This window comes from Schistocerca piceifrons, chromosome 6, assembly GCF_021461385.2.
Source record: "Schistocerca piceifrons isolate TAMUIC-IGC-003096 chromosome 6, iqSchPice1.1, whole genome shotgun sequence".
Taxonomy (NCBI): Eukaryota; Metazoa; Arthropoda; class Insecta; order Orthoptera; family Acrididae; genus Schistocerca; species Schistocerca piceifrons.
Window position 1 is genome coordinate 349,715,367 of NC_060143.1, and position 22,263 is coordinate 349,737,629.

The 22,263-nt window shown below is 39.9% G+C and overlaps 1 protein-coding gene across 2 annotated transcripts in view; it reads right to left on the reverse strand.

Moving 5' to 3' along the window:
* Nucleotides 1–6,702: 6,702 nt before the first annotated feature.
* Nucleotides 6,703–22,263, reverse strand: part of LOC124802449 (trafficking protein particle complex subunit 12) — a 135,510-nt gene continuing 119,949 nt past the window's right edge. For both annotated transcript variants that reach the window (XM_047263236.1, XM_047263235.1), the window contains exons 8-9: nucleotides 21,925–22,057; nucleotides 6,703–7,402 (exon numbers count right to left, since the gene is read on the reverse strand). In XM_047263236.1, the coding sequence (XP_047119192.1) occupies nucleotides 7,157–7,402; nucleotides 21,925–22,057 (379 nt within the window). In that variant the 3' untranslated portion in view covers nucleotides 6,703–7,156. The remainder of the gene's footprint in view (nucleotides 7,403–21,924; nucleotides 22,058–22,263) is intronic.

Sequence of the window (22,263 nt, forward strand, 5' to 3'; positions counted from 1 at the left end):
TGTTATTCAAGGATTTCTTCTAGGCCTTGTCTTCATGCATATTTGATCCTCTGCTTCCTTCATTCTTTCATCTCTCAAAACTACCTGCTCATCTGCAGTTGCATTCCTTTCTTCTGTGTTGATAAATTGTTGCATAATGCTCCCTTTGAAAATCAACAACATACAGTTCTTTCAATTTACCTAGGACTCGTCTATTTGATTTTGTACCTTTCTGGTATTTCTTCAGTTTCAATCTACAGTTCATAGCTAATAAATCATCACCAGAGGCCTCATCTGCTCCTAGAAATGTTTCGCAGTTGAAAATCTGTTTTCCAAATCTCCCTATATTAGCTATCTAAAACCTTTTGTGATCTGCAGCTCTCTTCCATATATGAAAACTTCTATAATGGTTCTTAAAACAAATGTTTTCAGTGATTAAATAGTAATCTGTGCAAAATTTGTATAGTTCCTTTCTTTTTCATTCCTCTCTTCAAATTCATCTTCCCCTACTATGTTTCCTCAGCTTACTTTTTCTGCAGTTGAATTCAAACCCCTGTCACAATTAATTAAAAGCAAGTCTTATTTAAAGAGCACACATTCCATTCCATTAGAGATATATAACAAGGATCTTACTGACTCCATATATTTAACAAAAGACCACTTATGTAAAATGTAATAAATAATAAAATAATGGGAGGCTCAGAGTAGTGATGGCTAACCCACATCTGTATGTAAACAAGATATTTAGCTCTAAAGTTTCAGTCTTTTATGTGTATGCGTGTATGTATGTATTGAACTGGGGACCTAGAAATGATGGAGAGGCTTCGTCCCTGCAGTAGTCCTCAGTAGTTCACAACCCCACCGCTGCCCCACACTGAACCCAGGGCTATTGTGCGGTTCGCCCCCCAGTGGACTCCCCCCTCCCCCCTCCACTGGGAACAGCTCTTTCCAGATGAGTGAAACCCCAATGTTTGCGTGATAGAGTAGTTATGGTGTACACATATGTGGAGACAGTGTTTGCCAACAATTGACGACATGGTGTAACTGAGGTGGAATAAGGGGACCAGCCCACATTCACCAAGGCAGACGGAAAGTCATTTTAAAAACCATCCACAGGCTGATTGGCACGCAGGATCTCAACACTAATCCGCCAGGCGGATTCGCGCTGGGGACAGGCACACCTTCCCACTTGGGAAGCTGTGCATTAAACCGCATGGCTAGCCGGGTGGGCAAGTTTCAGTCTTACTGAAATATCAACCTAAGTTAATGAACATAGCCTTCATTTCTTGTGGATATAAAGGCATTAAAAACAGTTCAACAATTTAAAAGAACAATGGAACTAAGGAAACTATTTTTAATAATTTCAAAAGGTCTGGAAAGTTGTGCATTGTGAAACTTCTTGACTCACTTTTATTTTTTATAGGTGGCTAACCACATCACACAAATAAACGAAAACAAAAACCATTTATTCAGATGCATTGTCACCATATAGCCCAGTATAAGTGTAACTTTCAGCCTTTAGGTTCCTATACAAACATGCCTCACTGAAAGTATAGATTGCAAGAGATCCAAACGTTCTTCTTCCCCTTATTTTGTAATAGCTTTGCCTTATGGGTAAAACAATGGTATGTATCATTGCTGAGGGGTGGTGATTGTTTTCCTCTACCTGACTTTCAAAAATTTATGTCTTTTAAAGGAGAATCTTTTTGGAAAGTTTATTAAATAATTAAGCTCTTTATTTTATTCTTTCGAGCAGCAGCAGCAGCCAATTTCAAGCCAGTTTACGTTTTCTCCATTTAGAGATGTCTTTTGATTTGTGATATCTGCTTCCAGAGCTGAGGATGAGATGAAGCTCACTGCAGTCATTTTGTTAATCACCAACAGTTGTTTTTGCTAATTCTGTCACAGATAGCTACCCACCAGGATAGAATATTTACTCACAATGATCCTTTTTGTCTTTTTTAAAGAAGACTTGTTCGGTTGCAGAGGGGCACAATTAAAAGACAGTTAAACAAAACTTTCAGCCACAACCTTCATCAGCAAAAGAGACACACACTCCAATCACACACACAGGCAAGCACACCTCACACACACATACACATAACCACTAACTCCAGCAGCTCAGGCCAAAATACAACTATCACGTGGGATGCACGCAGAAATCTGGAGGGGGTGGGGAAGGGGAAGTAGTGTACGAGTGAGGTGAGAGATGAATGCTGTCTGACGGAGTGTGCAGGGACTAGAATGCTAAAAGGTACAGCATCAGGAGGTGTGAGGCAGGGAAGTGGGGAAAAATAGGAGCAAAAAAGGAAAGGAGATGGGCAGGTGCAGTGTCAAAGGGTGGCAAACAAAGAGGGTGGGAGATGAGAATGAGATGGTAGGACAGAGGAGGTGGAAACTTTACTGTTGGGTGGAGGGTGTGGGCACAGTATGTTACCATGTGTTGAGGCTGGGATAATTACAGGAGTGGCGGATATGTTGTACGGATAACTCCCATCTGCGCATTTCAGAAAAGCTGGGGGTGAAGGGGAGGATCCAGATGGCCGAGACAGTGAAGCAGTCATTGAAATCAACCATTTTCTGTGCAGCTGCATGTTGTGGCACAGGGTGGTCTACTTTGCTATTGGTCACAGTTTGGCATTGGACCTTCATCCTGGTAGACTGCCAATTGATAGTCATACCAGAATTAAAAGCTGTGCAATGACTGCAGCAGAGATGGTAAATGACATGGCTGCTTTCGCAGGTGACCCAGCCCCTGGTGGGGTAGGATAAATTTGTGATAGGATCAGAATAGGAAGTGCTGAGTGAGTGTATTGGGCTGGTTTTTCACCTCGGTCTTCCACAGGGATATGATCCTTGCGGCAAGGGGTTGGGATTGAGGGTGGCAGAGGGATGGACTAGGATGTTGTGGGATAACTAGGACTGGCTGGTGGCCAGCTCGTACCACTGGACTTGCTGAAACGTTTATCACAAAGTTATTTTAATCAATGTATAGGTAAAGTGCTCTGTAAGTCAAACATGAATACGTGATGAGTAATAGCACCTTACTTTTACCTGGATATCTGTTGTCCTTGTCTTGTTATGAGCTCACATTTATCTTGTTTGTTAACATGGTTAACACTTATCACTTTCCAATTCAGTGCAACATTTATAATTCTGTTAGTAGTGCACAGTGTGCCTCAAAGAAAGTTTTAACACACAACATAATTGGCACTCTTCACCTTGCAATAAGTGTGTATGTTGTTTCCGTAGTTTGAGGAGTTGGATTTCCTTTAATGTGACCTCTTCCTGTTGACTCATTACGGACATATTTTTCATTGCACAATATATTTTGCATACACATTGCAGTTTTCTTGTGATGTATCCTTACGACAATTTTAAGACAACCACAGGGCCTTTTTGAACATGACCTTTCTGGAACAAGCTTACCAGCTTTTGCACAAGGTTGCACAGATAAAAGTATCCCATGTAAGTATGAAGGAAATGTTGTGAAATTACAGAAACAAAGAGCTGAAATAGACTTACCATTTATGTAGAATGACAAATTCGGTGAAAAATGCATTTATAGAAGATGCTGAACGTGATCCCCTGCAACATCAATACACAGTTGTGCACAACTGAGCACATTCGGATACACCCAATGTAAAGTACGGATATTGGTGGCAGCAACTTCATGGGTGATGATGTCTTTCAGTTCCTGTATTGTTTGTGCATTTGTTTCATAAACCTTCCTCTTCACATGTCCCTACAGGAAAAAAAAACTACCATCCAGTTAGGATGAATGGACAGAGGCAGAGGGTGTAGTGTTGCAACACACAATATCCTGTTGCAGAGCATGCTTTACAACATGACAGTCATGACCTCGATGCCTGTTTCACCACATGCGCCATCTGGATTCTTCCCCAGACGCCAGTTTCTCAGAACTCAGCAGGTGAGAACTAGCGTTACAATATGTCCTTGATTCTCACCAGCCACCTGGCCTTAATTTAAATTAATTCCTTCCATCATGGCATTTCCTCACCGTAACTACCCCTTTCTTCACTCCATTTTAGTTTTCTACATCTTTTATTTTTATCACCCCCTTCCCACCTCTGTTACATACAATGCACTTACCTTTTCACTCTTATCAACTCGTGCATGATATTTTAGCAGTAATCTCTGTCTTGCATATTACCCTGCCTTCCACATTTATGCTCTCAGGTTTACAAATCTCATTCAATGCAGTTCCCAACAATCAGTCTCCCCTGACCCAGGCTTCTGGGTGGCTTTTCCGAACTGTATCCCTTTTCCTAAACCTCTCCAGTCCTTTTCCTACATCCTTCTTCCTTCCGCTTCATCTCTTCTGCTGCACCGAAAGCTTGCATAAGTTAAACCTTGTTTTTAGTTTTTAAGTGTGTGTGTGTGTGTGTGTGTGTGTGTGTGTGTGTGAGAGTTTTTGTGGGAGCACATACACATGTACATGCGTGCGTGTTCTCCTGCCGCTGCTTGGTGAGTAGATTTTATCTATCCAATTGCATTATAGTGTCAAAAATTAATTATTTTTGTTGTTATACTAACCCATATACTGAGTTATTTGGTTATGCAATGAATTAATTATAGCATGTATATACAATAGTCAATAATTGGACTTCTATAGCAGCTTTTTCAGAGTATGAAATCTGCTCCTTTTGAAACATGCCACCTATCTGATGGTACATCCAATTACCAATTAAGATCAGTGATCTCTTGTGTAGTATCTGCCATTTTCGAATGTGAGTTAGCTTTTTGTGTGGCTGTGACATCGTCGTTTCACTGAGGAAGCCATTTCCATTTTGGTTCGAGAATTGCTTCACGATGGCAGCAACTCTGAATTCCTTGTACACCGTTAAGCATTTCTGGGATGAATGGAACTGATTATCCCTACTAGATAGTAGAGGAATCTCATTTTTTTAAAAAAAATTTTGTGTGTCATGAAAGGAGGATATAAGTTGAACATCAACAAAAGCAAAATGACGAAAATGGAATGTAGTTGAATTAAATCAGGTGGTGCTCAGGGAGTTAGATTAGGAAATTAGACACTTAGAGCAGTAGATGAGTTTTGCTATTTGGGCAGCAAAATAACTGATAATGGTTGAGGTAGACGGGATATAAAATGTAGACTGGCAATGGCAGGAAAGCAAATTTGAAGAAGAGAAATTTGTTAACATGTAGTATATATTTAAGTGTCAGGAAGCGTTTTTTGAAAGTATTTGTATGGAGTGTAGTCATGTATCTAAGTGAAACATGTACGATAAACCGTTTAGACAAGAAGAGAATAAAAGCTTTCTAAATGTAGGGCTACAGAAGAATTCTGAAGATTAGACAGATCGATCATATGCATAATGAGGAGGTGCTGAATAGCACTGGGGAGACAGGAAATTTGTGGCACAACTTGACCAAAAGAAGGGATCTGCGACATCAAGGGATCACCAATTTAGTACTGGAGGAAGAGTGGAGCGTAAAAATAGTAGAGGGAGACCAAGAAATGAATATACTACGCAGATTAAGAAGGATGTAAATTGCAGTACTTACTTGGAGATGATAAGGCTTGCGCAGACAGAGTCAAGGAGAACTGCATCAAACCAGTCTTTGGACTGAAGACCACAACAACAACAACAACAACAAAAATATGTACATAATGCTCTAAGCCACCTAATTTATGTATAAAAATATTGGATATAAGCTTACTGGACAAAAAATTAGTCCCCCAGAGTGTACAAGCACCTATGAGTCACTAAGCCTTTACTGATAGTGCACTGATTGAGTCACATGATCAACAGTGTGTGCACTGCCTCTATGTGAGCATAAAGCAGTAGCCATCAGTGAGACATTAAGGTTTCAAGTTATATTGTAGGTAAACATGAATATATGTGAGGAAGTGACAAAGTAGCAAATGGGGCAATCATATTTGGCTGTGCCCATGGTCGTAAGGAGTGTCAAGTTGCTGGATCTATTGGTGTTTGTCAGCAGATTGTTCAGTGTGTCTACAAGACTTGGCGTAACACATGTGGCCACAAAACATAACGTCAGATTTGTGGTCACAAAAAGATCCTGACTGAGAGGGACCTGAGATGTGTTTCACTGTTTATGAATCAAATTGCTTCCAAATCCAAAAGCAATTGCTGCAGGCAGTGAATGAAAGTTTACTCCAACCCATCAGCAAGAGAACATTTTGATAAGAAGTGCATGCATTTGGAGCTGGTCACCTCACATGAGGCCACTGCCAACACAGGCACACAAAGAAGATGACAGTACAGGTCACTGGGCTGGAAGAATATGTGACTGATTTTCTGAATGCTCCCCCACCCTATTACATCTCATTTGGCCTGCAAAATCATTGAATTGAAAGCAATGGAAAATCTGTGGGACATGTTGGAATAGTGGGTAAAACACTGATATCAGCATCCCTGCAATTGGATGGATTAGTACGATCAGATCCTAAGAGTGTTGTGTAACCTGGAAGAACAGAACAATCTTGTGGACTACAAATCAGGTAGTTATCAAGTCCAGGAGGGGAAATACATGGCATTAAATGATTCTTGAAATGATTTCCCTATGGGGTGACTAATTTTTTGTCCAAGCTTACAATTACGCACACATGAAAAAATAAGAGTTGCAGATGCAGAACAGATAACAATTAAAAAAGATAAAAGCTTACATGAAGGAGCAACAACTAGGAATCCACGATGAAGTTGCATCTCAAGCCATGTCTCATAAAACTTTATTTTTAAAACTTTGGTATAATAATTCTACATAACATATTATAAGGTACAACATAGTTTACATGTCTTGGTACATGGAGATTCAATACACACACAAGTATATGCACTTTTTACAGTTTTTACAAGATACTCATCTTAAACAACAATTATTTATTTAGATGCATCTTAGAGTATCACAGTGGAAGAGATCTCTTGAACAAGTTCCACCTGCTAATTAAGTTTTGCTCTCAACAAGAAATGGTGAAACCTCTAAAAATTTTTCACACATGTTTACTTCACCACTGAATTTTAAAAACATATCTATTTATTGTAAAATATTTGCAATTTTTAGGCACATCACCACTCTAAAGTAACAAATCCTATCAAAGGATATGGACAAAGCCGTTCACGCAGGCTAACTCACACTACAAATTACAAATTTTTTACATGAAACATTCTCAGACTTGTAACTTAAGAGAGCCAACATAAGCTCCATCTCCTTTATATCTGCCAAGCAGTGCAAGCATGCCAAGTTTACGTTGATTGCAAAGAGATGACTGCAGCTCATAAAGGGTGCATATATTGAGTAAAACGCTTTCATGCAGCCCACGAGCTGGGTTTGCTCTCACACCACCCTCCATTAACATCAGAGCATCACGTAAGCGGCCCAAGTAGAGCAGACATACCGCCATGTTATTCACCAACTGTAAAATAAAATTTTTATTTTGTTAATTCAACTATAAGTGATTGGTACACCCTTTATCATATCAATGTAAATATTGTCACTTTTATATCTATAATCTGTTAATCACAATGTTGTGTATAATGGAGAAGAAATCCTATGAAATGATCCACAATAATCACTATTTCCAAGAAAATATCAATTTAAAAAAATCACATTTATTTGCACAAAAGCAGCAGTGTAGAAAACTGTTTTAGGATGATGTACTAGTGCCAGTTCTTCCAATTGTATCACTTCTGGTATCTACCTAGATGTGCTAATAACACACACAAATAAATGTATTTATTGCTCAAATAAAAAAAAAAGTCATTTTGTGACAGACCACTGTCCATCTTGCAGTTCTAATATTTGAATGAAGAAATGTGTGTGAAATATATATGTAACATGACACAAAGGCATTGAGTTGCAGCCAGGAACGCCGAGAAAGGAGACAAAGTCCCTTCTCCTTCCTTCCTCTCCCTCTCGCATGCACACATGCGCACACACGCACGGCCACTGTCTCTGAGCACTGGAGCCTAGCATTGACTGCATCTGATATGAGCATTAATCTGTTGGGGTAGGTGGTAGGCGTAAGGAGGGGTCATGGGGCAGGGAGGGGGGGGGGGGGGGAGGACAGCAGGTGAGAGTAGATGCTGTACTCCCTGTGGAAGCATGCTGGGATGTGGGATGTGGTAGGGGCACAATAGGACTGTTAAGTGCAGTGTTGAGAGCTTGTTCTGCAGGGAAGGGGAGAGGGCACCAGGGAAGGAAGTAGAGAAGCAGAAAAGACTAGTATGAGTGTGAGGGGTTAGAAGGCGTGCGCAGTGGTGATGTGAGAGAATTGAAGGGGAGAGGGGGTGGGGAACAGAAGCTAGCGAAGGTTGAGGCCTGGGGTCTTACGAGAATGAATGATATAATATAGGGCAAGTTCACACCTAGGCAATTCAGAAAAGCTGGTGTTGGTAGGAAGAATCCTGATGGTGCAAGCTGTGAAGAAGTCATTAAAGTGAAGAACATTGTATTGGGTAGCATGTTCAGCAACTGGATGGTCCAGCTGTTTCATGGCCACAGTTTAGCAGTGGCTATTCATGCAGAAAGACAGCTCATTAGTTACCATGCCCATGTAGAAAGAGGCATAGTGGTTACAGCTCATGTAGCTGCTTTCACAGGTAGACTTGCCTCTGATAGTGTAGGAGATGCCTGTGGCAGGACTGGAATAAATGGTAGTGGGAGGATGTATGGGACAGGCTCTGCATCTAGATCTATACGAGGCATGAGGCAAAGGATGGAGTAGGGATGCACAAGGATATTGCATAGATTTGGTGGATGGCGGAATACCACTGTGAAAGCAGGTGGGAAGGGAAGGATATTCTTAATTTCGGAGCATGACAAGAGGTAGTAGAAATGCTGGTGGAGAATGTGATAGAGCTCCTCCAGTCCAGGTTGGCACTGAGTCACAAGAGGAATGCTCCTTTACGGTCATACAGTGGGTATTTGAGAGGTGGTAGGTGACTGGAGAGAGAATGTAGGGGGACTGCTCATCACTACACATGCAACAATGGTGTTTTGCTAGGCTGTATTGGGTTCAGGAGGACTTGACAAAGCAAATTGGGGAGTGGAGTGTTAAGGTCCTGTAGGAATATGGATAGGGTGTTCTTATCCTTAGTCCACATCATGAAGATGTAAAAAATTAATCTGAATGAGCTGAGGAGTTTGGGATTCTGGGTATTTAGGACAGATTCCTCTAGGCGCCCCTCAATAGGTTGGCGTAGGATAGTGTCTTGTGGTTGGGCATTGCTGTACCATGGATCTTTCTGTAGGTTTTTTCTCAAAGGAGAAGTCTTAGTAAACGTAGTAGGTCTGCAAGGCAGGGTTTGGCAGCTATGAAGGGATGTGAGGAAGGTTTGATGGGGCTCATGTAGAGATGGTGGACAATGGTTGCCAGGAGAACAGATTGGAGAGTTTTTTGAGGTGGTATTGTGCATGCTGCTATAGTTCCTGGACAGCAAGAGTTTCAATCTGGGAGATGGGACGCAAGAATTTGGGACTGGTCTCACATAATCCAGTTACACCTGCTGCCCCTTCTCTTCACACTTATTCACACACAGATCTACATCCCACTATTATTCTCTTTTTATTCATTTTTTTCTTTGATCTCATTGTGTTTTCATGCTGATTTTAATTTGCTTTAGACTTTCACTATACACTCCACTCCCTCACATTTCACCTTTTCCGCTACACCTCATCTATTTCTTCCTTTTTGTGATTTTTCCTATGTACATTTTAATTTTTTTTATCCTTTCCCATGGATCGTTGCTCTTCCCATGTGCACCAGTATAGGAAAGCTTCCCTATCCCTAGCCAGAAACCAGTCCCACATAATGTTGCTATGTTGTTGCCTACCTTGCAGAATTGGCCCAATCATCCAATTACACATAACTAGATGCAGCCCTGCTCTCCACAATGACCTCTATCTGTTCACATTCTGTCAGTCCATAGCCCTCACCAACCTAGTCATGCAAAACCATATAAATCAGGCCCAAACATCTTTGCAATATCTCTCCTCTCCATATATAAAAGTCTCTTGCTCGCAATCCCAAATTACTGCATTTCATCTCCCAGATTAAAACTCTTGCACCACAGGAACTAGAGCAACATGCACACCACCTCAAAAAGAAAAACTTTCAAACCTGTTCACATCCTACTCCTGCCTTGGGACTACCACTATCCACCATCTCTACAAGATCCTCCATCAAAGTTCCCTCACTTCCCCTCATAGCCACCAAAACCTGCTTTGCAGACCTGTTGCATATACCATACCCTGAGAAACTCCATCCCAACACCCTATAGTACCCAGAGCCGAAACGGACATGACACACAGATATGAACCTGTCCTCCAATAACATCAGTCCCACAAAAATGTCAGTCCCATCCGAAGGCCTTACCTTTGTCGCATCGTCAAACTGAATCATGGTGTACATGTTAAAAACCTTCTCTCCTCCTACAAGTCCTTATACAGGAACACAATTTTTTGCCATCAACACAACCAATCAGGCCCAGTCCAAAACCAATACTGAACCTTGCTCGACTCAGTTCACTACTCCGTACAACTGTTATCCACCCACATAGCCCCCCAAAAATCAGCCCCCCATCGACTTTCCAGAATTTCCTCACCTTCAACATTGCCTTACCACCATTCCCCAAATTCTACAATGGACTCCACCAGCAGTTGATATGTCCACCTACATACGCTGCCACAATGAGCCCATTCCAGAAATCTAACAGTATCTCCAGTCCCTCCTAAAATCCTTAGGTCCATCCATCCCAGAATGTCTCCCCCAAGTCTCACTCTCTCTCTCTCTTTCTCCCCCCCCCCCTCACCCCTAGCTCTCCCCACACTCCTACCTTCTAAATGCTTCCTGAACTCCATAACCCTAACCACCCAGCCAGATGCTCTCATTGTGGCTGGTTACTAACCCCCCCCCCCCCTCCCCTCTCCCCCACAGAGAAAAAACACTTTCAGTCTATGTATATCCTCCTTCCTGGTCACCATGAGCAACTTGGCGGCATCATCTACAAACAGATCTGCATTACAGCAATGGGGACCCACATGACATCATTCTACTCTAGGGCATACACAGGTATCCTTCTGAACCACCCAGAATCAAGGCTGAGGACACCCTATGCACATCCTTCCAGAATCTCAACACCTTCTCCCTCATTTGCTTCACCTGGTCCTCCTCAACCCAACAAGCTACTTTCCATGATGATGAACTCCATCTCAAGAATGGCTCCATTGGTATCACCTCCACTTCAACAGCTGACACCCATTCCCTCCCAAGAAGCCCTTCCATATGGTATAGTAAACAGCTGTTATTGCATATGTAATGATGAGCAGTCACTCTTCAAATATTCCAAGGGTCTTCCTGAGGCCTTCACAAACTGAAATTACCCTCCCAAGCTTATCCAGAAACAGATCTCTCATGCCTAGTCTCTCCAGTCACCTGCCACCTACTACATACCCACAGTCTGGCCACAAAGGAGCCCCTCTAATGACTCAGTACCACCCAGGACTTGAGCAACTGAATTACATAGGGTTTCAATAACCTCTCACCATGCCCTACCTACTAACCTTTCCACAAAGGTATTTTGCAACATATAGAACCTACACAATATTGTTACCCATGTGCACTCACCCTTGCACCCGACCCCTTGCCTCATGGCTCATAACCTTGCAATAGATCTACAGACAAAATACGTCCCATAAATCCTCCCACTATCACTTGCTCCAGGCCTGTCACAGACATTTCCCACCCCATCAGAGGCAGGGCTACATGTGAAAGAAGCTACACGATCTGCAGTCTACGTTGCAACCACAGCACTGCTCTCTAGGGGGAACATGGGCATAACTAACAAGCTGTCTGTCCGCATAAAATGGCCACTGCAACACTGTGGCTGAGAAACAGCTGGAGCACCCAGTTGCTGACAATGTGCTTCACTTTGATGAGTGTTTTACAGCCTGTGGCATATGGATTCTTCCTACCAACACCAGCAGCTGGTGGGAACTCTCCATACAACATATTCTTTCCCTTTGCTAGTCCCTGTCCACCCTCCCCCATCCACTTCCTTGATCCCACCCCAGTTCTACATGTCCGCCAACCAATAGTTCTTTTCCCTTAACTTCTCTCTTCTTCTCCCAAAACATCCTGACTGCACTTAGCAGCCCTCTCCCTCCCCTGCATGCTCCCGCAACATGAGCAGCACTACGTCTTCCACCATCCCTAACCTGCTATCCCACTCCCTCCTCACCCAATGCCTCCTCCATACCCCCTACCACCTATCCTAGCAATTACTGCTCACATCAGATGCAATCACTGTCAGATTCCAGAGCCCAGACACAGTGACCATGTGTGTATGTTATGCTTGTATGAGCGTTTTCTATTTTGGAAAAAGTACATTGTGCAAAAGCTCAATATTTTAGCAGTCTTGTTCATCATGCCTGTCTGTGACTTAGTGCCACCTCTACACGGTGCATCACAATCTATCCTATCTCTAATCTTTAGTGTAATTATACTTCCCAGGAATATTGTATTACAACTTAGTGGTACAAAGAAGACCAAAGAGTTTCATCATATTTTAGAAGCCAATTTCTGAATTACCTTTTGGTATCACCATAGTAAGCTTTGTAACTAATAAACTTTCTAAGTAATCAAGTCAATTGCTATTGTAAAGCAGTATCTAATAAGATAGTAATCATTACTGAGAAGCACAGTGAGCTGGAATTGCAACTAATACTATTTATATTGCACATCACTATTTTCAACAGTGGCACTTCCAGTCACCAAACTAAGGAAACCTGGAGAAAAACCAAAAACACAAATGGCACTGTTTCTCTATCTTTTGGTTTTTAATTTCTTCATTAAGAGAAAGTCACAGTCAAGCACCAGGAGAACAGAAAGGTCAAGGGCACAGCTGCTGGAAGGAATGCAAAGCTAGACTGCTCTGACCATCAATGAGGAAAGATGTATGGTTTAGGGTAAGTTTAAGATATAACAGTGGTCTAATGAACAACTTTCAGGTTTGTAAACAATGGATGAAAGATGAGAGCTAGAAGAAATACCAGGGTGTAAATGGAAATGAAAAACAGAAATAAAGATGTGGAGGTGATCACATTTGACAGTGAAAATCATAATTCCAATAATCATTATAAATGGAAAGACATGTTAACAGAGAGAAAGTAGATGGAAGAGGGGAGGAAGGAAAACTGTGGAAGAGAAAGTAACTAATATTAACCAAAATTGTTCAGAGATAAAGCCAAATACGTATGGCTGGTGTATACAGTTTGTCTGCTGCATCGAGTCTGATAGATAGTAGAAGTCTTGCTAACATAACACACAGAACAAATCTAAAGAGTCTCATCTGACACATCACATTTATGCTATCACACACTCTTTTGATGATAGTGAGGGTTGTACCAAAAGCTTTCAGCAGTGCAAAACGAAAAATGTCTGCAATAATAGGATTATTGGAAAATCAAAAAGTAAAAAATGTAAGCACCGGTACTGCAGTGACAATGCTTTGGGAAGTTTGTTGACAACAACAGGAATGTTGAGATGACTCATGGTGTGTGTTTCATCCAGTGATTTTATACAGGATATTTCAAATGAGGTGTTTTCTCTCTGTAACTTATGAAATAACAGGTGAAAGGAATATTTACATAGATACATAAATTCAGAAATTGCATTGATAAAAAAATCTGTTCCCCACGTTGTGGCAGGAGAACACACATATAAAGGTGTATTAAAGTTTGCAAGCTTTTGGTGCCAATGGCTCCTTCCTCTGGTAGAAGGGTTGAAGGGGAAGAAATAGGGAAGAAGGAATAGGACTTACTTGGGGTTCTAGGCAACTTTCCAAACTCTAGCCTTTTTCCTAAACCTCACTAGTCCTTTTCCTTTCCCTTCTGCCAGAAGAAGGAGCCACTTGCTCTGAAAGCTTGCAGACTTTAATACATTTATTGTGCATTCTCCTGCCCCTGCTTAGTGAGTAGACTTTTTTATCTATCCAATTACACTATATTCTCATAAACTGATTATTTTCATTGATATAAACTTAAGAAATGTTACTCTTTCTGCAGAGTTATGAACATAGTTTGACTGTTTGTTTTCCAGAGAGTTACAGCACAAGTTATAATTTTTTTGACTAGAATGTTATTGTTCTATAATTTAGCTGATTTATTTCAGCAAACTATGTACAGATCAGTTTCAACCAAATTTTTATCAATTTTAGTTAGGGAGTTAGAAGCATTCAAAGTTTTAGGGGTGGATGCAACATGTGGTGCACAACCGGCTGTGTTCAAATGGTTGTTCCGGTGGCAGAATGGTTATTTGTGCAAGATGTTCCAATGAGTGCCCATTTTCCTGAAAGCACATGTCAGTGTACATTCTAAACAATCTGTGGATGACACGTAAAGCTGGTGACATCACAGAATGACAAGCTTCGTCAGTGTGCTGTTTGAAGTCATGTTTTGTTAGATTGCAGAATTTATCTTTACAATGCTATGGTCAGAATGCACAAGCAAACAAGGTTTTGTCTGCCACAGACAATGACATGAATAAGCATGGGATACATATCCACTGAGTATGTTGATATGCTGCTTGGTGAATGACAACACAATGCCAATAAAGCAACCATGGTTTATGCTGTGTGACAATTCAGTCCAAGAGCACCTTCAATCATTACATTCTTATGTGCTGAACAATGATTTCTAGAACCAAGTAGTCTGAGAAAATGTGGCAGTGGCAGATGAAGATCAGCAAGCAGTGAAGATGTGGAAGTGCTTTGCTGCAATACAGCATGACCATCATGTCAGTCTTACATCCCTGTGGCAAATAGCAGATGGTAAAAAGTTTAACAAATACCATCTGTCACTGAAACAGAAGCTGCATGGGAACAAGTACAGTTGTAGAGTTACTTCGTGCACATGGCCTGTGACTAATTTCACTCTGAAGGCCTTACAAAGTATTATGGTCTGTGATGAATCCACATTTGCAAATTATGGTGCACTGGGGGACAGAAAATCCTATGTGGGTACATCATGTTGTTCATCAAAGGAGGGGATCCAAACGATATCAGAAATGGAGTGAGTACCAATCTAAGATAGAGTGTTGCATACATCAGAAATCAATGTGTCACTTTTACGTCAGCGCTAAGCTGAGTTATTTCCTTCCCGCTACAGTTCTGCGGCTATGGCAAGTATGAGAATGGTGGTGCTGCAGTCCATTCCTACATGTCAATTCATTCTTGCTTGCTCAAGTGTGCAGGAGTATAAGGCTATTTGTGATTTAGTACAGAAGTTGAATGTATGATCCTGTTGTTGTAAAGTAGATCTGACAGGGTGAAAATGACCAATTGCCAGGATCAGATGGCCTCCAACGAAACCATGTTTTGTGAAACAGTGGAGGGTAAGGGTGGAAATTAAGTGCTGTCCTCCATAAGAGGAAGAGTGACCCCTGGAAAAAGTTTGGTGCTATATCTGCACTTCTGAGATGAGAACATAAAGTTTGTCCAGTACAAACAAAATGATTGTGTACTTGTTTATTCAATCTCCACCACGAGAAAACTGATGTGCTCTCTCAAATGAAAACAGTACACAAGAGTGCCATCACTTATGTCCCTATGAACAAAAATAATATTATGTGTGTATGTTTTTTGTTTTGGTGAGTTGTGCTTACGAATTAACAGCAAGCTGTATAGCTTATCATTCATTTTTGTAGCTTGTTCGAAGACTGTTGTGAATTTATTTTAATTATTAATCGCCATTTAGAGGGTACACTTCACCTTTGTTTCCGGCTTTCTTGTACTGTCCTCACAGACTCAGTAATGTGTAGAAGATATGTATGTATGTCACCTGGGATTCTATGAATACAGAGCAAATATTAAAGTAAACGGAGTTGTTGAAAAAAGTTTCACACACACACACACACACACACACACACACACACACACACAGATTATAAAGTATTCACTTTTAACCAATCAGTCATTATATTGGTTTATAATAACAGCCATGCATGTTGGTTGCATATGTAGAGCAATGCCGTGAGTCCTTGGTTACACTTGCTTGCTCTTCATTCTATGTTAGTGTAGTCCACTTGCACCTGACATCAGACTTAAGTGAGGAGTTTTCAGTTAAAAGGGCAGCAATGGAGGTTAGAGAGTTGTGAATCCTAGTTTATGGAAATGTTAAGTTCTAAGACGGCATCATAGGACCCACTGTCAAGTTTAAAGTCGGAATACACAGCTCATTTCCGACCTCGATGGTCCATTAACATATAATGTGGAAGCTTTGGAGATTAAATCAGCAGCAGTCCAGACCACTTATTTCATAGGCACTCTCACAAGTGACTTCAAAGAGTGCACCGAGGGAGCTTGTTGCTCTGTGATGCCAGCAACATTACAACTCAGCTGCAGCTCATTTAGAAGATGCATTTAGTTGTGCATTCAGGATATGGGCACTCGTTCAAACACCACACTTGAATGAACTTCCCATTACAAGAACACCTGTCTGAACACAACCAATTATGGACAGGATGTTGCATCCATCCCGAAAACTTGAAACATTTTCAGCTTCCTAAATAAAACTGACAGAAATTTGATGTACATTCATTTGTACACAGCTGGTTTAAATATATCAGCTACATAATCCCCCCACCCCCTACCCCACCCCCTCTCATACATTACTTAAAAAATTTTAGCTTGCTGCTGTAACCCTCTTGAAAATAACCAAATAATCTATGTGGTTGCTCAGGTTTTCTCAGCATGACTGATAAATAGTGTGCTTTTGGGTGTCATGCCACGCTGTTGTTTCCATTTTAAGCACAATATTTTGACAACCAAGCTAGCCACCTTCTTCAAGTGCTGCAAATTTACTGTTATGTGCACTCACTGCCAGGACTCCAACCACACTGTCAACGATAGCTGGTCTCTCACTGCTATTTAAGGCAAAATTCAATTCCTGATGCCCACTATGTCCTTTGATGTCTTTTGTTTTTCAGAACTCTCAGTGCTTTCCCTCTGATTACATTCCATTACATTATATCAATAGTTGTTCCATAGATCATGAATACAACATTTTCTAATGATGTGGAATCTGCCAGTTTATCATAGGGCTCAATAGAAGGAGTTGTCATTCAGAAGTTCTTTTACTTTGTTTCTAAATGCTGCTTAGCTATCTGTCAGATTTTTAATTCTATTTGCAAATGACCAAAGACTTTTGTGGAAGCATAATTCACCCTTTTCTGTGCCAGAGTCAGATTTAACCCAGTGTAGAAGATCATTCTTTCTTCTTGTGCTGTAGCTATGCACTTTTCTATTATTTTTGAATTGGGATCAGTTATTAATAACAAATTTCTTAACTGAATATGTGCAGTGTGAAGGTACTGTGAATATCCCTAGGTCCTTAAATAAATGTCTGCAAGGTGATCTTGGGTGGGCTCCAGCTACTATTCTGTTTATACGCTTTTGTGCAATGAATAATTTTTCTCTTGATGATGAATTACCCAAAAGTATGATGCCATATGAAAGCAGTGGATGTAAATAGGCATAGTAGGCTAATTTACTGATGTGTTCATCACCAAAATTTGCAGTAATCCTAACAGCATAAGTAGCAGAACTGAAATGTTTCGGCAGATAATCAATGTGCTTCTTCCAATTCAGTTTCTCATCAATTTACACACCCAAAATTTGGAACATTCGGCCTTAGAAACAGATTTCTGTTCATAGTGTATATTTATCAATGGCATTATGCCATTTACTGTACAGAAAGTATAGATTGTGTTTTCTTAAAATTTAGTGAGAGAGAATTTGCAAACAACCACTTAATAATTTCCTGAAAGATATTGTTTACAATTTCCTCAGCTAATTCTTATTTGTTGGGTGTGATAACTATGCCTGTATCAGCAGCAAAAAGAATTAGCTTTGCATCTTTGGGAATATAGAGTGGCAAGTCATTAACATATATTAAGAACAATAAGGGACCCAAGACAGTGTTCTTGATATCTCTCGAGTTAAGAGGAATCTACTGATTTTTGCAGACTATCTGTATTGTTAATTTCAACCTTCTGCATCCTTCCAGTTAAATATGAATTAAACCATTTGTGCACTGTCTCACTCATACCACAATGCTTAATCTTATCCAGAAGACTTTCACATGATTCAAAGTCAAAAGCCTTTGAGAGATCACAAAAAATCCCAATTGGTGATGTTTGGTTATTCAAAGCATATTTGAACTGTGAAAGCATATATAGTAGTCTCTGTTGAAAAGCCTTTCTGAAAACCAAACTAACATTTTGTTAGTACTTCATTTTTACACATATGTGAAGCTACACTTGAATAAATTACTTTTTCAAAATTTTTGGATAAAGCTGTCAGCACTGAGATTGGGCAGTAGTTGTTAGCATCAGACCTACACCCATTTTCTTGCAATGGTTTAACAATAGCATATTTACAGCATATTTCAATTTATCTGGAAAAATGCCCTGTTTCAGTGAGCTGCTACATATGTGGCTGAGAATCATATTTATCTGTTGGGAACAAGCTTTTAGTCCTCTGTTGGAAACGCCATCAATTCCAAGCAAGCTTCTACTTTTGAGTGAATTTATTATCTTCCTAATTTCAGTAGGGGAGGTGGGTTGAATTGCAGTTTTATGAAACTGCAAAGGCATTGCCTCTTCCATACACAACCTTCCATTTTCTAATGAGGAGCTGAGTCCTATTTTCCCTACAACACTTAAAAATGATTGTAAAAAATATTTTATACTTTTGACTTCTTTTTAATAACAAATTTTTCATTGAGTTTTATAGAAATACAGTTCTCCTGTGCTCTTGGTTGGCTATTCCCCTTTTAACAATATTCCAAATTGGTTTAATTTTATTATCAGTGGTGCTAATCTCTGACATAATGCACATACTTCTGGACTTCATAATAACTTTTCTTAATACAGTGCAGTAGCTTTTATGATGTTTGACTGTTTTTTGGATCATTACTCCTTCTAGCTATGATATACATTTCCTTTTTCCTGTTTACAAGCTATTTTAATCCCTCTAGTAGACCACAGCTTTCTATGTGGTTTCTTACAATTATGTTTCACTATTTTGAAACAAACTCACAAAGGCACCATGAAATAGGCTATATTTTAAATTATCAGGTTCCATGTACAGCTCATACCAGTCTAACTGTTGCAAGCTTTCCCTAAAATTTGCAATTGTTAAATAATTGGAGGACAGTTTTGCAGCACCGTATGGAGCTATGTCATATAATGTAATTAGCTGTGCATCATGATCAGGAAGACCATTCTTAACAGGAAAAATTTTTATTTGATTAAATTTACCTTTGTCTATAAAAAACATTATGTATCAGTGTGCTGCTTTCCTGTAATACCCAAGTAGGAAAATCAGTAACTGATGTCAAATTGAAAGAAGCAAGTAACACTTCTAGGTCATTCTTTCTATCAGTTTCTTTCAGAAAATCTACATAGAAATCCCCACAAACAATAATTTGCTGTCTGACAGGCAGGCAGCACAAAAGAGAATCCAAGCTTCTCAGAAATAACTGAAAATTTCCCAATGGGGACCAATGCACAACTACAATTATAAAAAAGCCATTACTTAGTTTAATCTAACAGGCATTCGCTTTGCACAATTTTTTTTTCAGTTTCTGAATTTTCCACAATATGATAAAAATTTTAACATATATGGCAACTCCTTCTCTCTTCATAGTGCCTCTACTTACATGCGCTGAAAACTTATATCTGCTTTACATAGCTGTGACTATGGTGAGTGTGTTGGTCAGCACGGGTTTCACATGAATTCCTTCCTTGTGTGCCTTAGGAAGGCCACATAGTTGTGACGGAAGTTCTATGCATGGAGTCTAAAAGCTCCAGAACATTTAAATTCCATCCATCATAACATAAAATTCATAATGAACCTCAATATATTAGTTAAGAGATATATGGACAGATTCCTGGGTCACAGTATGTACAGAAAACTTACGCATACTGATATCTATCTCTGGTGTCGGGCCATCACCATCCATTACAAAGAAATTCGGTGTTAAAGACTCTGGACCATAGAGCTCGAACACCTTTAGACAAGGAGAGCCTTGCTGAAGATTTACAACACCTATGAACTGTGTTCTGAAGGAATGGGTACTCAGATCATCACACTGAATAGAAGATGCTGTGAAAATCAAGAATACCCGAGAAAGAGGTTGAGAGAGAGAGAGAGACCAAGAAGAGAGGGCATAAATTGCTTTTCTATCTTATGCTGACCCAATACCTGGAAAGATCAGTAGACTCCTGTGGAAACATGGCATCCAGTGTATTTTGCTCTCTTCAACAAAGATAAAAAGTATTCTCTGTAATGTTAAACACAATCTAGGTCTCTGAAAGCCAAGAGTGTGTAGCATTACATGTGAATGTGGCTTTTCTTATGTGGGGGCAGACTATCAGAACAGTTGAGGAGATATGCAAGGAACATCAGTCACTTATCTGACTAAAACAACTAAGCAAATCAACTGTTGCTGAACACTGCCTTGAATATAACAATGAACTGAAATACAATGAAACCAGTATTGGGGCACAAACACCAAGTTTCTGGGATAAATCTCTTTCCCATAGTCCAGCACACAGTTTCAATATCCCACAAGTTTCAAAACAGCACACATACTGTTGCAGAGTGTAAGATTCATTCTGAAAACTTTTGGAATTAAATATTCTTAATTGTTTTGTCTAGGGTTTCACCTTCTAACTAACTCAATGGAGCTACCAAACTATCTGTTCTGTTTTCCTTTAAAATTACTTTTCAAGTCATTCAAATTGTTAGTAACTTCATTTTGATCTATGACCTGAGTGTATAATTCAGAACAAATATAAATAATTTAGAAGTAACAGTAACAATTCACAGAATAGTGATGTTCTGCAGGTAGATTGGGATAAGGTGCTGTGTAAGCAGGAGTGAGTGAATGGAGGAAGGAGCTGGGAAGCAGGAAGAAGGGTTGGGGAAGGATGACTGGCAGATCAAAAAGAAGCAGCAGATGTATGGGATAGGAATGCGGCAGGGAGAGGCAGCACATGCAGGGAACAGGAATGCGACACATCAGCATCGGTGAGTTTGTGCAGGACACAACGACAATGGTGAGGAGCAATGGAAGGGGGTGACACAACAGAGGAAGTGGAGACTGCTAGTAGGAAAAGAGTGTGGATGCAGGACAAATGAAGTTAGTGCTATGTTATGGACCACAGTGTGTGTGTGTGTGTGTGTGTGTGTGTGTGTGGGGCGGGGGGGGGGGGCGAAGGGGCGGGGGGGGGGGGGGTGCATCAGCAGATATTGACACCAGGAGACTTGTGGGGATGAAGGTTGGAGGCTTATGGAAATTAAGGACACATTGCATAGATAACTCCCATTTATATAAATCAGAGAAGCTGGTATTTAGGGCAAGGATCCAGATGTCATGTGGCACAAAGCTGCTATTAAAATCTAGCACACTGTGCTCAGCGATGTCTACCATTCAGTGAATTGTTACTTTTATTCCTAAATTGTTTATATTCTGCCAGAATTTCCAATACCATATTCAGAATAAATTTATTTTAATTTAAACAAATAAAGCGCTTTTTTAATAAGCAAATAAAAGTCAAAGAAGGCAAGGAAATCAAGAAACACTGATGTAATAAATATATTGGAAATTAGGGTCTACATTACTAATTGACACAGAATATCAGTAATGATCAAGTGTTCTGATGAAATTAAATTTATTACTTTTATCATTTGAACACTTCAAATATTTTAGACTCAAACCTTTCTATTTAACAACTGAAATACTCATTCTGTCACATTTTTTCACTATTACAGCAGCTATATAATACATATTAAAGTTAAAGATTAGACGTATGGGCTGATAAAAAACTTTTATATAACCAAAAATACTAAAATATATGTACTGTTTACATACCATTATGTTATCTGGGTCAAGACCAGAAGCTTTCTGAAAGCATTCATATGCCTCCTGGAAAGCATTTTGGGCAACAGCCATGAGCCCGCGGTCAGTCAGCTCCCTTAAATCAGGTGATGTTTCACTCACACCACTGTAACAGAATGTAAATAAAACATAGATCATATTTTACATCAAATCAAGAAATTAACAAATTTTATCTTAGCATATTAACATGCTCTTATTTTGTTTCTTTATGCAGCTAGTTAATCTATAATTACACCTTACAATCAGTATTATCAGCTCACTATTTTGGCTTCTCACACTTGTATCAGAGCTACAGCAAAATAACAGGAAGGA